Source organism: Contarinia nasturtii, unplaced genomic scaffold (assembly GCF_009176525.2).
Source record: "Contarinia nasturtii isolate CC-2019 unplaced genomic scaffold, AAFC_CNas_1.1 Cnas_scaffold_129, whole genome shotgun sequence".
NCBI classification, from domain to species: Eukaryota; Metazoa; Arthropoda; class Insecta; order Diptera; family Cecidomyiidae; genus Contarinia; species Contarinia nasturtii.
Window position 1 is genome coordinate 10,430,075 of NW_022197486.1, and position 15,900 is coordinate 10,445,974.

At 34.8% G+C, this 15,900-nt stretch overlaps 2 protein-coding genes across 8 annotated transcripts in view; one reads left to right on the forward strand and one right to left on the reverse strand.

The window, feature by feature from the left end:
* Window positions 1-15,900, reverse strand: part of LOC116340411 (atypical protein kinase C) — a 55,953-nt gene that overhangs the window by 2,571 nt on the left and 37,482 nt on the right. For 5 of the 7 annotated variants that reach the window (XM_031766925.1, XM_031766900.1, XM_031766894.1 and 2 more), the window contains 9 exons: window positions 10,153-10,203; window positions 8,520-8,605; window positions 7,915-8,152; window positions 7,348-7,787; window positions 6,922-7,096; window positions 6,608-6,708; window positions 6,327-6,521; window positions 5,852-5,973; window positions 3,508-3,634 (listed from right to left, as the gene is read on the reverse strand). In XM_031766925.1, the coding sequence (XP_031622785.1) occupies window positions 3,547-3,634; window positions 5,852-5,973; window positions 6,327-6,521; window positions 6,608-6,708; window positions 6,922-7,096; window positions 7,348-7,787; window positions 7,915-8,152; window positions 8,520-8,605; window positions 10,153-10,203 (1,496 nt within the window). In that variant the 3' untranslated portion in view covers window positions 3,508-3,546. Of the gene's footprint in view, window positions 1-3,507; window positions 3,635-3,973; window positions 4,090-5,851; window positions 5,974-6,326; window positions 6,522-6,607; window positions 6,709-6,921; window positions 7,097-7,347; window positions 7,788-7,914; window positions 8,153-8,519; window positions 8,606-10,152; window positions 10,204-15,900 lie in introns of all 7 variants that reach the window. The other 2 variants (XM_031766931.1, XM_031766907.1) reach the window with 1 other exon arrangement.
* Window positions 106-1,525, forward strand: LOC116340503. Its single transcript, XM_031767042.1, has 3 exons — window positions 106-286; window positions 492-1,069; window positions 1,269-1,525. Exons 2-3 carry the CDS (start codon window positions 504-506, stop codon window positions 1,468-1,470), a joined length of 768 nt encoding a protein of 255 aa, XP_031622902.1. The 5' UTR covers window positions 106-286; window positions 492-503; the 3' UTR covers window positions 1,471-1,525.

Genomic DNA, 15,900 nt, shown 5'->3' on the forward strand with positions numbered 1-15,900 from the left:
CCGGTAAGGCTGCCTACAGGGAGCCTTGACAAAATTCAAATTATCACCAAATATATAAATTTTTTAAAATCAAATTCATTACGCTGCTTGTAGGTTATAGTTTTTGTGACATTTCGTCAGAACATTTGAACGCACTCAGACCGTTCGTTTCGGCGACATATGCATATTAGTGTGACATTTCGACGAGTGAACACAAAAAATTATTTTGCTCTGGAAAAAAAATTTAAGTTTTATTTTGACCGACTTACACTGCTTTGATCGAAGTAAAAAAAATTTTTGTGAAAAGGTATGATATTAAACTAACTATTTATCCATATAGTGACTTTAGAAAAAAAAAATGTTGTGGAAAACAATCGAAAAAGTGAAGGGTGCCTGTAGGCACTCTTGTCGGTTACGGTGTAAATTTATCTCCCCTTTGTATGCCATTGTATCATCACTCTTTTGTGTATTTTTTTCATTGTTTTTCACCCTAAATGTTATTTCTTTCATAGAAAATAATAGAAATGGCAAGTAATTCGGGTAGATCAACAGGTCGGATCAAATTATCCGAGTTGACTGATGCAGAATTGATCGAATTTATGGATTCCGTCGAAACAGACGAAGAAGCTGATTTCGATAGCGATGACGATTTCGACGATCCGATTTACGTTCCTGATGAAATTACACCTGAAGACGATCAATACGTTTCAGAAATGATGCAAGGTTTGGAAGACAGCGATATTTATATCACCCAGGCTATAAATATGTCACTAAACATAAGCGCATTAGATGCACCTACGGCATCATCAACGATCAATCCAATTGAAGTGGAAGATGTATTTGTACCAGTGGTCACAACCGAACAAAACGCGGTAATTGAAGGAGACGCAGTATTCGTACCAGTTGTTGAAGCCGAAGAAACCGTGGCAACCACAGAACCAATTCCATCTACTTCCAGTGCATCGAAGAAATCAATAAAGCCAGCGAAAAGACCACGCTCACCTTTACCATCACATGAAGCTACTGCAAATTTTTTTTCGCTTAAACCGACAAGGCTGCCTCAAGGCACCCTTCACCTTTTGATCAAAAGGTGTCTTAACGAAAAAAATTTTTTACCTGCTGATGGTTTTTTTGAGTTTAGAAGGTCATAATTATGCTAGAAAATAATTCCCGGCTATCTTTTTTCAGTTTTAAAGAAAAGTTGGTTAGAGGGTTTGAAAATACTGTCAATGTGTCGTTTTCAATCTCACTCGTTTAATTGATGATTTTCCATTCTGTTCTGTCCACAGGATTCAAACAAACGGCTCGCTTCAACATCTGTCCAATCAGATGCGAAACGGAAGAGAGATAATGGTGTCGATTTGGTCGATACCCCAACACCCGCTACACCTGATGCGAATCATTCCCAAAATCAACTGGAAAATCGAGTACTTGAATTGGAACAAATTGTGCGTCACCGCGATACACAAATTGCTAATTTATGGGATTTGAATAATGACTTATCAGGTCAAGTCAATGATCTTTGGGATCGAATTCGCCGTTGCACATGTGGTTCATTTTGATATTGTTTTTTCAACAATTTTTTCTGCAATTCATTGCAACTTTTTCAAATTGAATCGAAAACCAAACGAAAAACCATTTTGTTTGATTGGTAATGATTCACTCAGCTTCTGCTTGTTTTGTTGATTTAACCAATAAAATATCTAGAAAATCATCGAACGTTGCCTTTTTGAATGTTTTTCATTTCATTTCATTTTGATAGCTTAATAAGTTAAAGCAATATCACCTTTTACATGATTCCTATGCATTTCAATTCAGTTGTAAATGAAATGTTATAATTACTATACTTTTTCATGTCATGCAAAAGAGTTTCATTGTAATTCTTATCGGTTCTGTTGAGTTTCTCTCATTCGTTGCTGCACACAGAAACAGTTGCCCATTTAAAATATATGGTAAGCAGAGCTGTTGATCACTCACATAGAACTAGTGACAGAGAGAGAGAGAGAGAGAGAGAGAGAGATAGAGAGAGAGAGAGAGAGAGAGATCTTTTCTCGTTTTCATACTCAGCTCCAGCAAACGAAAAAGCAAAGGATCGAGTACTATCTGTCAAAATATTTCCCCCTATGCCAAGCGAAATTAATTCGATATACGGCGCTGATGTAAATGTCACTCTGTCATTTCACAATAATACTTTTTTGGCTTGACAATATATAAGCTCTTCATTTAAAATGCATACACATTCATAATTATTGAATCGTTGAAAAAAATATGTCATAAAATATTTTTCTAACATTTTTCATTAAAAAATGTATTAAAAATTTTGTTTTATAAAAAAATTAATTTGTTTATAAATTACAATAATTTCAACAAAAAATGTTTCATCGATTAAATAAGAATCCAATGTAAATAGTAATGACAATGCGACACCTACCGTAAAAATGCAAAAAGAAACTTAGTTGGTCTCCATTGTAGCATTTTGGTCCGCCATGACAGCATCTTCGTTTTACTTGACCAATCACAGAGAAGCAAAACGAAGATGCTGTTATGGCGGACCAAAATGTTACAATTCCCAATAAGTTTCCTTTTCTATATTAACGGTGGGTGTCGCATTGGTATTACTTTTTACATTAGATTCTTGTTCAATCTATGGAAAAAAAATTGAAATTATTGTTATTTTTAAACAAGCGTTCAGGATCGCATACATTTATGCGATACATTGAATGATGCATGCATCATTTCATTCGCATCAAATAACGCTAACGCTGTCGTTGTACGTGCGGATCTAGTAGCACACGACGGTCTTGCTTTATTGAACATTCACATCATTACGTGTATCATATAAGCACGTCGTGCGCTGTCAGGTCCGTACTCACAGCGACATCGTTAGCGTTGTGTTTGCGTTATTTGATTCGCATCAAACGATGCATGCATCATTCAATGTATCGCATAAATGTATGCGATCCTGAACGCTTGTTTTTAAACAAATAAATTTAAAATATAGAGAATTTTTATGATAAACGTAAGAAGAATATTTTATGATATGTTTCTTTTTTTTACTCGACCGTTCAAAAATTATGCATGTTGAATGAAGAGCTTATATATTGTCAAGCCAAAAAATGTATCATTGTGGAATGACATAGAGTGACATTTACATCAGCGCCGTATATCGGATTAATTTCGCTTAGCAAAGGGGGAAACGTCGTACTCGCTCCTTTCATTTTTTTTTTTTAGTTGCAACTGATTGTGCATGTGCATGGCATTCGGATGTATTTTTTCACTTCTCTTGCTTGAATGAACATGTTTGAAGTTCTTTTGCTCATATGAGAAGAAAAGAGAGAGAGAGAGAGAGAGAGAGAGAGAGAGAGTGTGTGTGTGTACACTAATACTAAGAAACGTAGGTGAAACCCGCTTTTTCATACTACTAACAGATTGAAAAGAAATTAAAAGTTGAATGAAATCATGCCGATGGGCATTTTCATTCAATACGTGCATATAAACTATTCAAAATATTATTTAAACATCCTTTACCTGCATGTTACATGAATGCAATTGGCACGATGGTTGATGTCAGACACAATCCTCCAATGACATTAGCAATGGATTCACATACTCGAATCCCTCAAACTCACTTTGATCGATGCGTTCGATGACATGGCTGAACACAAAACGAAAAGAAAAAATGGAAGAAAAAATTTGATTTTTGTGATTAGAAACAAATTTGATAAAATGCGGAGCAAGCAGAATAAGAAATGTTCGTCGTTTCGGTGTGTGACACTATTCTTTTAATTTCTATTTGAGTATTTATCTACTGTTCGAATTTAATCATACAAATGATTATATCATGCAAAACATTGTAAATGCCAAACATATCACAATCGATTTAAAACAATATTGACGAACAAACAAACGATAAACGATCGAATATGCATAGACGAACAAAACTGAAAATTTCAAATACATTGCATAGAGTGAATAAATTCAATAATGTACTTACTCTTCGTCAACCGTCAACTGTACGGGTTCATCAGTGAATTCAGGTGGGAAATTAGCCAAATCTCTATCTGAATCTAAACGCGGTCGGAATGGAGGTGTAATTTGCTTTTGCTCAAGCTGTTTTTGTATTTGCATTTTCCACCCCGAACATTCATCAACATAACCGACACACATTTGGATTTCGTATGTGTTTTGTGTGCAATACAAATTCCATTGACCAAACATGAATGAATGGCGAACGATTATTCCCCAAAAACAACAGAATGAAATTAACCAAAAAGCATGGAAAATCATATATGTTTTTTTTTTTTGTGTGTTCATATTTTGTTGTTTAGCCAAACCATAAAATAAAAAGAGAAAGAGAAAAGAATAAGATTATAAATAAAATTAACATTTTTTTTCGGTGGTTTTGTTTTTTTTTCAGCTGGAAATATAATGATTTGCGAATAAAGAAATCCAAAAATTAAAACATATAGAAAGAGAAGATTTTCAGACGCTGGTCTTTGCATACAACAATGAAATAGTTGACATAGAAATCTCTAGAGTCAAATATAAGCATACCATGAAGAGTACTATAGCTTCGAAAGCACAATATTCTGATTACAATGCAATACGAATCGTATAATGGCAACAAATGTGCATGTAAATATGACTCTGAATATCCCATGCCTACCATTTTCATGCAAATGCACCGGCACCGGAGAATCGTCCAAATCGTAGCTTGAAAATCAAAACGGAGTTTATTGTGAAAATTCAATTGTATATATGCACCATTTCAAGAACACTAACCGCCTTCCACTTTCATTCTCGTCAATCAAATGTTTACAACTTAAATTGGATTGATTAAAATGCTGACATTTCTATTTCATATCGTACGCGTTCATTCGATTTATCGCGAAATATATCGCACACAGCGATAAGAAAACACACAAAAACCAAATGCACTTCAACATTCCACCCCCGGCCCACTTCACCCTGCCAACACGAAAACTTGCACACCAAAAGCCAATCGTGAATGAGAAATATTCGTTCAAAATGTTCGCTCACCTTATCCTTCAACTCGCCTGATTGATAGATTGCCTTTTCATTTATAAACAATTCAATTAAGAAATAAGCTGCGGTCTAAATTGCCGCACAATGCGAGCGTTCATGTATATATGCAATATAAAATACAAATTAAAAATCTAGCACGCATTAAAGTTCATTCCCAATACAATGGGGTGAGAGAGTGGATGAGTGTGTGTGTGTGTGAGAGAGAGAGAGAGAGAGCGAGCGACCGAGCCATTGAGAGCGAAAGTAAAAATTTAATGATATATAACAAAGTGAGAACGAAAATAGTAGAAATGAATACACAGCGTGCTGCTTCTATATGGATTGATTTCAATATAAATCCTTGATAAATATTTGAAGGGAAAAAAAGAAGCCACATAGTTTAAACACATTCCAGAAATTAAATTAAACAAAGAAGAGAAAACTTACAAATAAAGATAGATAGCGAGCTAAAACTATTTTCATAATGAAATGAGAGTATATATGTATGCGTGTGTGTGTGTATAAATACAATTTTATAGAAGTTCTATAATAGAACCAGACATTGTACTGCAGAATTTTCAGCCAATTGAAATATATCAGTTGATTGAATTTGGCTGCTATCATACAGTATGAGAGTGAAAGAAAGAAGCGTGGAATTTCCACAAAAACGCTCCTCGCTTCCATTCTCCATATACAATATCTGTATGTAGAACAAATTCGCATAAAATCTCTAGATACACACAGCACACACCAAGCAATCGTATGTTATTTGATTCGAACCGAAATCGTTTTTCTCTCGCCCTCTCAATAATCATCGTCATCAAATGGCTAGACGAGTGACACTTACGGATCATCAGGCGTTAAATCAGCCGGCTCTCGTGTAAATTGAGGATCAAAATTTGAAGTAAGATCCGTATCTTCCGGATCGAATGTTGGTATAAAAGGTGGTGCGATTTCCTTTTGAGCAAGCTTTATCGAATATCAATACGTGTACAAATAATATTGTTGATTCGTTTTGATCATAATTTAATTTCGAAATGGATTTTGTTGATGATTTTAATTTTAAGAAATTTGAAATATACGAGATGCTTAAATTTTATCAAATGTTCAATATGCTATAAATAAAACAAACAATCATATTTTAAACAAGTCGCAATCAAATTGATTGAATTTCATCAATTGAATAAACCACACTCCCAGATTTTCTTCTACTATATTTTCTCTCTTTCATTCAATCGTTTTATGGATATTTTTAAACACACAAAAAAAAAATCAAATCAAAAGCTGAAAATGGTAATTTCAATTAAAAATGCAACACTCACCGATTCCCAGTCAATGGACTTGAAGAATGGATGACTCACAATATCCATAAATGGATTTTGTCGACTGCATCCCAACCGTTCTCCTGGTCTCTTTTCGAGGAACGCTTTTAACACTGTTGCTGCTTTCACGCTGAGCGATCTTGGAATACGAATGGTTTTCTCCAAAATCACTTGGAAGAGATAATCTTCGGTATTCTATATTGTGAACGAAACGAAAAATATTTACGATTTAATTTTAAAGTTCAAGTGTACGATATCGATTGGAATAATTATCAACATACCTGATCCGGATTGTCATTGGCTCCGGCTATATCGAACGGACTTCGTCCAGCGAGCATTTCATAAAGTAATACACCTAAAGCCCACCAATCGACCGAGAAACCTGTAAAAAGCGTGAGATTCAGTGTTGAATGGCATATAGTATTTTATTTGTTACAATCACATTGGCTATTGGCTAATCACATTCGTATATCGTGTCCCATTTTGTGCAATACTTGAATACACCGTATCGAATTTGATTGAAAATAAAAATGCCAATAGCATAGCTACAGGCTATACAGGTGTGGAAATATGACGTTTGTTTGTGTATATTTACCATAGTCTTCGCCGCGAAGTATCTCTGGCGCTATATAATTTGGTGTACCACAGAATGTTGATGTTGTATCGCCCGGGCGTATTCCTTCCTTACACATGCCATAATCAGTTAGTTTAATGTGACCTTCATGATCCAATAGGACGTTATCTAATTTCAAGTCTCGGTAAATGATCCCCTGTGATCGAGAAAGAGAAATTCCAATAAAAATACAAAAACAATAACAGCGAATAGTTTGTCTTCAAAGGAGTGACACATTTGGTTCTGATCTTGTCAATATTTGGCTTTGAGGCGACTACAAATGTAAAGACGGTATCGTACAAATACAATTTATATAGTTTCGTTTATTTTTTACAAATGAACTATGGACATTCCAGCTGATTTTCTGTTGATTTGCTGCAAGCTTATAATGTCGATTTAACCACTTACTTTTTCATGTAAAAAGTTTAATGCCAAACTAATTTCAGCGGCATAGAAACGGGCATGCTCTTCGGGTAGACGACGCTGTCGTTGCATGTGAAACATTAAATCACCACCGCGCACAAATTCGATTACGAAGAAAAGCCGTGATGGTGTTTGAAAACATGAATGTAAACCGACCAAAAACGGATGATTTGATGCCGTTTCAAACACATGTTTTTCCGTTTGCACCCAATCAATGTCTTCATCATCGGTGACTAATGCCTTTTTAATTACTTTCATCGCATAGATGCGCTTAGTGCGTTTCAATTCGACCATTAACACCTTTGCGTAGCTACCTCGGCCGATAACACGAATCAATTCAAAATCGTCCAATGAATACTGTCGCTGTGGCCCAATTTCCAATGTTTCTTCAACAGCAGGCGCTGCTTCAATAGCACCAACATCACCTTTATTGTGTGCATTTCGAAACACAGAAAAAAAAGTCCATCAATATGTAAAATACAAGCATGACAGTAAATTAGAATTGATAATCATCTCGATAAACAATCGATTTTGTAAAAAAGAGAATATTACCGTGCTCTGGTATTTCTGGTGGATAATCGGCGGCCGGTGGAACATTTTCTATTGCTTGATGATCGTTGCTAACGCCATTGTGGCTATCGCTTAGAATCGGTTCCACTTGTTCCTTGGTACATGATTTTGAACCTAATTTGTGGCACTTTTTATGAACAAGTAATTTACATTGCGTACATTTGAATCCTTGACGACCTAAACCCCAAATGCGATCGTGACAATATGCACAAAATGCACGCTAAACGAAAAAAATAATAATTATATTAGCAGTTCAATATGAATGTTGGCAGCACTTTTATGGGCATGCATAAAATTCCCAATCAGTGTTTTTTTTGTTAGTTTAAGTGTAATTTTCATTCTTTTTCGATTTTTCTATTTTCTGTCCACGTTGTATCACACATTCACCGTTTTTTTTTCATTGTCATTAGTTCTATGGTGATAAATGACAAGCTCGTATATCTTGCGGAAATGAATTGTGAATCGAATGACACACGAAAAAAAGGACGAATGACAACAGAGACGTGAAAACAATGGAACAAAAAGAAACGATCGAAAAGAATGAATAAATGAATAAAACAAGCGGAGTGCATTTCTGAGATACTTACGCGATTAAAACGCTTCGCTTGGAAAATATGACCATTCACTCTATACAATTTTCGCCATCGTCGAGCACCACGTCGATAAATGCTCCCTGTATGAGTGCGCATGAGAAAAGTAAATGAGAAAAAAATATACATAAAAAAAAACTTGTTGTGAACGAATTTAAAATGAGTGAATAAGCCTTTATGAAATTGACATCGTTTGCCTAATATGCTTATAAGTTTGAGCGCACCACATTTCATGCCATAATGTTAAATGAAACATGCACACGCTGACAATGGTGTGGAAACACTTATGAAAATGTTGTCTCTATCCAATAGAATGCATATATTCAAGATTTTGTGTGCACACATTTTTTTCGGATTTAAATTCAATTTTTTTTTCATTAATCCTTGTGTCTGTGCAGCTTATTTGGAAAAGCCTTATTTTGCCCGTTAAATCTCTGCTCAAGTTTAGATTGGTCATCGTCAAACATGAATCTTATCCAACCACTTGTCTCAGTCATTTTTGCCGAAATGGCATAAAATACCGCTATTTGACACATGGCGCAGATTGAGAAAAATATGACTTATGTTTTCTTCAAAAATCATTTATCAGTAACCATTGAGGAAACAAAACGTCAAAAACTGTACAATTTTCCAATGCTTACACATAATTCATGCTCTTTTATAGTTAAATCTTCTTACGACCAATATCAAAAACTAGAATCCAGATCTAACAAGGTGTGAGATGTAATTGAAATATCCTGTTTTTATCAGCTTAAATGAATAAATAAATAATGTTAGCGACTATACAATAAAACATCACATAAAAATGCATTTGATAAAATCATATCCCCAATGAATTTATTTATGCTTCATAAATCCATTGTCCGTCAAAACAGAAAATGCCATAATTTTGTTGTTGTTGTTGTGTACAGGCGTCTGCAAATGCATTCTTTTTACAATGTAATATATGTGCGCAATGATGTCTTACAACCTTTATTCACATGCTATAAAAGAAGCTCATTTTTTTCTCTCTGGTGAATGACGTAATGCAATTGAGCAAATAAATTCAATTTGTCAGAAGATATAGCATAAACTCTGAGCTGTATAATCAGTGGAAAAACATAATTATTAAAAAACATAAACTTACGTCATTTTTATATGAAATGGCACACAGTTTAACAACTTGAAGAACGAACAACATTTGAGAGTTGAAGAGACAGATAGGGAATGGAGAATGAAGAGAAAGAAAGTAGAGTGAAAAAATTGCATTTTAGCTTTGATTGAATAAATCCACGATTCAGTGCTTTGAGCTTCTGACGCTTTCACTCACTCTCACGTACCTTTCGTGCTTTACATTTAGGACCTTACACATAAATGTCTCGGATTTTGGTTGGAAACATCGTAATAACAAAAGCAACACGCCTCCGAGAAAGACGAAAATACGAAATAAAAACTATGTAGAATGGATGGATCTTCTTCAAAATCGAAGTCTCTTTAAGCATATAATTCTCTTTATCTATCCATTTTTCACCCATTGTCTCCAATGCCAGTTTTATATAGCAACGACAGTACCCTGCGGCTCTTTATTTTGATTTTATATAAAAATAGTCTTTATAGTATTTATGAAGTTATTAACATTAATGATACTTACGATCTTCGCCGACACAAGACATTCCAGGTGCTGATGGCACATTTGGGAATACTGAAAATGAAAAAGAAGGCAAAAATAAAATAAAATGATCAAAATCGTCTCTTTATAACAATAAATATACAAATAAAAAAAAGCAAAATACATTCTATGAGTCGTATTATTCAAGGGGAAAAATGTGAAGAGAACGAAAAAAAATTATTTTATTCGACTTGTTTTTTTTTTTTGTTGCAATGCATAGGATTCGTTTATATTTTCATGTGGAACCTGTTCAAAAACGAATTTGAACAGTACATGGCTCCCATGTGGCATGAACTCGACAAACATTTTTTATATCGTCTCTGTTTTTTTTTCACTTTCTTTCTGTCGTTGTGTGCACTTTTTTTTGCTTTGCTGAAAGTTGTTGATCAAAATCCATGCAAACGGGAAACTCATTTGTTGATTTGCATTTAAGTGTTATTTTGCTCTTTCTCTCTTTTGTTCGCTATCCAAGATCCGTTTTTATATCCATCATACCGCATACGGTATACCAATGGAAATAGACAGCGACTGATATGGATTTATTAAATAGAAAGGATAAATGTCTTAATATCCATAGCGATTACAATTTAAGACGTGTTATCATAAAAAGCCATATCCGCAGCTCATTTCATTCTTTGCTGCTATAACTCCCCCACCCTCCCTATTTCTCTCTCTCTCTCTCTCTCTCTCTCTCTCTCTCTCTCTCTTCCTCTCTTCTGTTGGTTTGACAATGGTATGACGACGGCGAAGTATTCTTAATGCAATGTAAAATTATGCAAAAACCTACATATGTACATTTAAATACTGTTACAAAATGTGGCGATAAAATTCTTTAAATAGCATATCATTGGTGCTTTCGTTTAGTTTTTCTTTATGCGATGTTACCGTTTTTTTGCTTGTCGCTCGCGCTTTCCCTATTACTATCTCTTACTGCTTAGGTTTTTTTTTCGTTCTGTATGCCCCTTCATATTCGATGAACGATTCTCGTTTGCGTTGAACGGGCTATAGTACAAAAACAGCACAAACCAAACCAAAAAGAAAACCATCGACGATGAACACAACGCACAGCAATAATTTTTATCTGCCATGACATTATGTTGACGGTACTCTTGTTTGTCATTGCGATTCCTAATTTCTTCCGATATGGTTCCGATGGATATATAAACTTGTGTCTTTCGGTGTGTGCTTTTCTATTTGCTGACGCATTGGCATGTCTCTGTTGCCGCTTTCAGGTTTCCGGGCATTTTGCTTCATTTGTCAAGTTGTCTGGAAGACTACAACCCAGAGATAGATAGAGAGAGAAAGAGAGAGAAAGCGAAAAAGCCAACAGAAAGGCTATTGATTTAAACCGCAGCACGTTCAAAACCAACACACGCTTCGAAAAAAAATGAAAAAGCGTATCAGATGAAGAAATATTATGTTGCTGAACAACGGGGGTGGCAATCGATTCAGAGAGTGTGAGAGAAAAAGAATATCAAAATGATATCCAACGAATTGATTCAGTTCGAAGTAAATCAGTTATGAGTTATGAACGCGCTCTTGATCAAAAATAAAAGATATGTGAACAAGATAGGTCTTACTGATATTATTTGGTTCATGGAGTTTCAGAGCCATTTTCCAGCAGCACAGAAGAATATGACGCAAAATTTCATTAACTAAATACAATAAGGAAAGGAACATGGGCGCATCATCGACAACGAATAAAATCCTTGAAACCAAATGAGCTTGTGCACGACTTTTCGTTCCTCGTCTCTCTTTCTCTCTCCCTCTCTCACCCTAAACCAATATCCGATCGAAAAATAAAAACCAATTGACTATAATAAAATCAGTGTAAAAGCTAAGCAGATAAAATTGAAAAATAAAACCATATTATTATCATAGTTGGAATACAACATTGTTAATAGAAATGGAAAAGTTATTGCGAAATAAAAAAGAGAAGAAAAAAAACTGGGGATAAATAAATTGTGAATCATCTTAATCACAATTTAAGTTAGAATGTTTTTTATCGTGTTTGCGTTTCATTCGACGTTATCAGACAGCGAGCGCGTTTTAAACGGAAGTGAATTGTGTGCAATTTTAATGGGTTGAACCATTAAAGCCATGCTATCAATAAAGCTCGTTTATTAAGTGAACGAGGAAAACCTGCTTATTTCCCGCCGTCGTGCACAATAAACAGGAAAGAGACAGAGGGAAATGGTGATCGATGTACAAATGGAATTATTTCTCAATTGAAATTTTGCCATTTTACTTATTGTATTGTATATCAAGTTAAATAAAATTTGATCCGCTTCACATACTGAATGTACAGAATCAGTGTGCAGAGGGGCCGAAACTTTTAAAGATATTTACACATAACAATGAAAAAAAACTAACGATTTTATTGTGTATGTGTGTATCTACTTAAATTTGCTTCGTCAATTTTTTTTTATTTACATGTTACATCAGGAAGCCGTAACCTTCGGCAGTACAGTTCAACAAAACAAAAATCTTCAAACTTGGCATGGATCAAACCAAAAGTGATGAGCATCATCTTTTTAAAATTGCGCTACTTCTCCCTCTCTCTCTCTCTTTTCCATTATATTATTCTGTATATTTTTTTGTCGTTTTGGCATTTCATATGAGAGCTCTCACTTTTCTTTCTCAATTTTTTCTGGGCTACTTTGGTATTTGTGTGTATGACTTTACTCGTTATTTTCTTTTACTATATTCTCTGATGGACTGTTTTCTATTTGTGTACATATATTGTGTTGGCCTATGAAAAGTTATGCGGATTCATTTTTGAGCATTATGCAACGTGCACTCGCACATTCATACCAAAATAAATGGCTCTCTACATACGAGACAGTAAAACAATGTGGCAATACAGTGAAAAATGCAGTAAGATGGGCAGAAGGGGGTAGAAATGGCATGACAAAAAGATAGAGTAAAAAACAGTGTCCATGAAATTATGTGAATAAAAAGAAATTGTGAATAGTGTTGTACAATGTACATATATATTATAGTGAGCTAATCAAAAGAATAGCATATATAATTTCATATACACATAAACATTTGACAAAGCATCCACAATAAAGGTGCCAAGGTACATAGAGTGAAAGTAGTGTTTACGATGAAAAATTGTCTTCCATTAAAAAGCCTATGATGACGACAAAAATGCGAGCGAGAGAAAAAGACCAAAAGAAAGAGAATATACTTAAATTTATAGTAAAAATTAAAGTATAAAATATGTGTCTATGTGTTACGTGTATGTGCAAGCATTTAAAAAAGGTAAATTGTAATATTTTCCGTCCTTTCTCTATCACATGTTATCTCTTTCTCTCTGTTTGACTTTTGTTCTTGGTTTTCGAAATTGTTGTTGTTGACGACGATGTGAGCGTGATGCTTGGAAATGTTCGCTCTTTTTTTCTCATTTCCACGAAACAAACAATGCAGCAACACAGGATACAATTTTCATATTTTATGTGTTAGAATCTTTGACGTACGCCGCTAATAAAACAACCTATATCTGTATTTATAGTATATGCTTCAAACTACGATTTGTGGTGAAAAAAAAATGTACGAACGGCAAAATGTTAAATGTATTTGCATGTTGAGCATCGAAAGAGATACATATATGCGCATATATTTTAAATATTGGCCTCAAACCAAAGACGCAGTACCAATGCAAAAGAGTGAACGATGTCACCAAGAAGAATTGAGCAAACGAATGAAAGAACCATAGAAACTGGTATAGTAGTCAACAATTGAAACAAAAACTGAAACGAAATCCGGAATAATAAAAATAAAATCGTGGCTGGTGCTGTTCCTGCTTATTTCTTTTTTCTCGCTCGTTTTAATCTCGTGACAGTGCGACAAATAAGAAAAATTTGTACATTTGTTCTCATTAAAAACGAACATGAACTGCATTTTTTTCATTTGCACACAAAGGCTGCTGTAGTTTTTGTCGTCACAAGTCTCTATTTCACTTGTGCTTTCAATACGAGCAAAGCGCGAAAAAAACTACCATCGTCGTCGTATATCAAATGATTTGGACGAAAAATTCCTTGCAAACAATGTACATAGTCTAGCACGGGGGTTGATCTCTGTTATACCTCAACACATTTTCATTTTACATTCAATGTTCACAAATTGCAGCGCGACGATAACAATAATAACATATACAGCAGAGAAAAAAAGAGTACATAGACAAAAATACATATACGCACGCACACATCCCATTGAATACGTTCATCGTTGCTTGTATAATGGTCTTAATTAATCACAGTGCTATGTCATTTCACAAACATAATAAGATATTTCAAAATTCCACAATTCTATGCACTCGAAACTATGGCGCGTGATGATGCACAGACATACAAAGGTCGACAACGATGATGCCAATTCCTACTAAGTAAATAAATAAACATGGACCCCAATTGACAAAAGCGAGTCACTTTAACAAACAACCATCTCTCATTCAAGCAGTCTATGTATTTCGGATGGATATCCATCCGAGATATTTTAGAATATCTGGATATTTAACGCAACTGCACAGAGCCAGAGCTGCGTCGCACATATAATCTACGGTATGTCGCTACACGTAAAATACAGACACAGTGTGACTGTGTACGTGTGGCACTTGATACACATATACGTCGCGACATACCGTAGATTCTATTTGTGACGCACACAGCTCTGGCGCTGTGCAGTTGCGTTGAATATCCAGATATTCTAAAATATCTCGGATGGATATCCATCCGAAATACATAGACTGCATTCAAGTGATCTTATTAATGCCATATGAAAATGTAATAATTAATTGAATTGGTGACACTTTTTAGGGCATAGCTTCTGAAGTTGACAATCAAATACCCTTCTGCCTTTTGATATAATTCCAAAGTTTACCTAAACATCTAGGGGTCTCCAAAAAGGTGTTCAGTTTTTAATTTTTTTTAGGGGCTAATTGAGAATACATTCTCCAGTAATCTGTCACGTCGTACGGAAGACATTGGTCAGAAGGTATGTTTCAAGTTCCACTCATTTTGAATTGATTCTCTCGAAATAAATGCAAAGAGAAAGAGAGGAAAAAAATAAATAAATAATATGTTCCGACAATGATATTAGTTCTGGGTGTACACGTGTTTTTTTATCACATTTTTTTTCTTTTTCAAATAAAAAAAAGCTGCCAGACGGAAATAAAGTACGGGAAAAAAGAGAAAAAGTTAAAAAGCATACAGTAGATTTATACAGTATTCAGGTTGCGCAGGACATTTGCTCAAGTTCCAGCCGATCTTTGGGAAAAACGTGATGCTGAAAATCTCGTTAAAGATGGAAAAGCACAGACATGCAATTGTCTACATCACATCGTTACGGTTTTGCACAATTTCTCTTAGGAATTGAATAATTTTTTAGTGTTTTTTGTTCGTTTCGCATGTGTTCACAGCGTTTCAAATTGTTTTTTTTTTCTCTTTAATTCGGAGTCCGTTTTGTGTGCAAATTTACCGCCCACATAAATCCAGTGAAAATGAATTACTGAAGCGAAAGAAGCACGAACCAACTTCACAGAAAATTTGAAGGCATACACAGACTCTTGTTCTCAATAGTCTTATCAAGGCGAACTAGAGAACGGAAATTCATTGCAATCTCATTGCATTAGTTTGCTCACTAGCTAGCGAGTATCACTTGCGTTGTATATTGACAATGTACGCGACTCGATTTAAGAAGCGCCATCTCTTTCACGCCAGGTTCTAA

Excerpts from the sequence above, each read along its gene's own strand:
- LOC116340503 (XM_031767042.1), top strand. The coding sequence starts at position 504 with ATGGCAAGTAATTCGGGTAGATCAACAGGTCGGATCAAATTATCCGAG. Across the intron at positions 1,070-1,268 it reads CTTCACCTTTTGATCAAAAG|GATTCAAACAAACGGCTCGC; the intron begins GTGTCTTAACGA and ends TTCTGTCCACAG.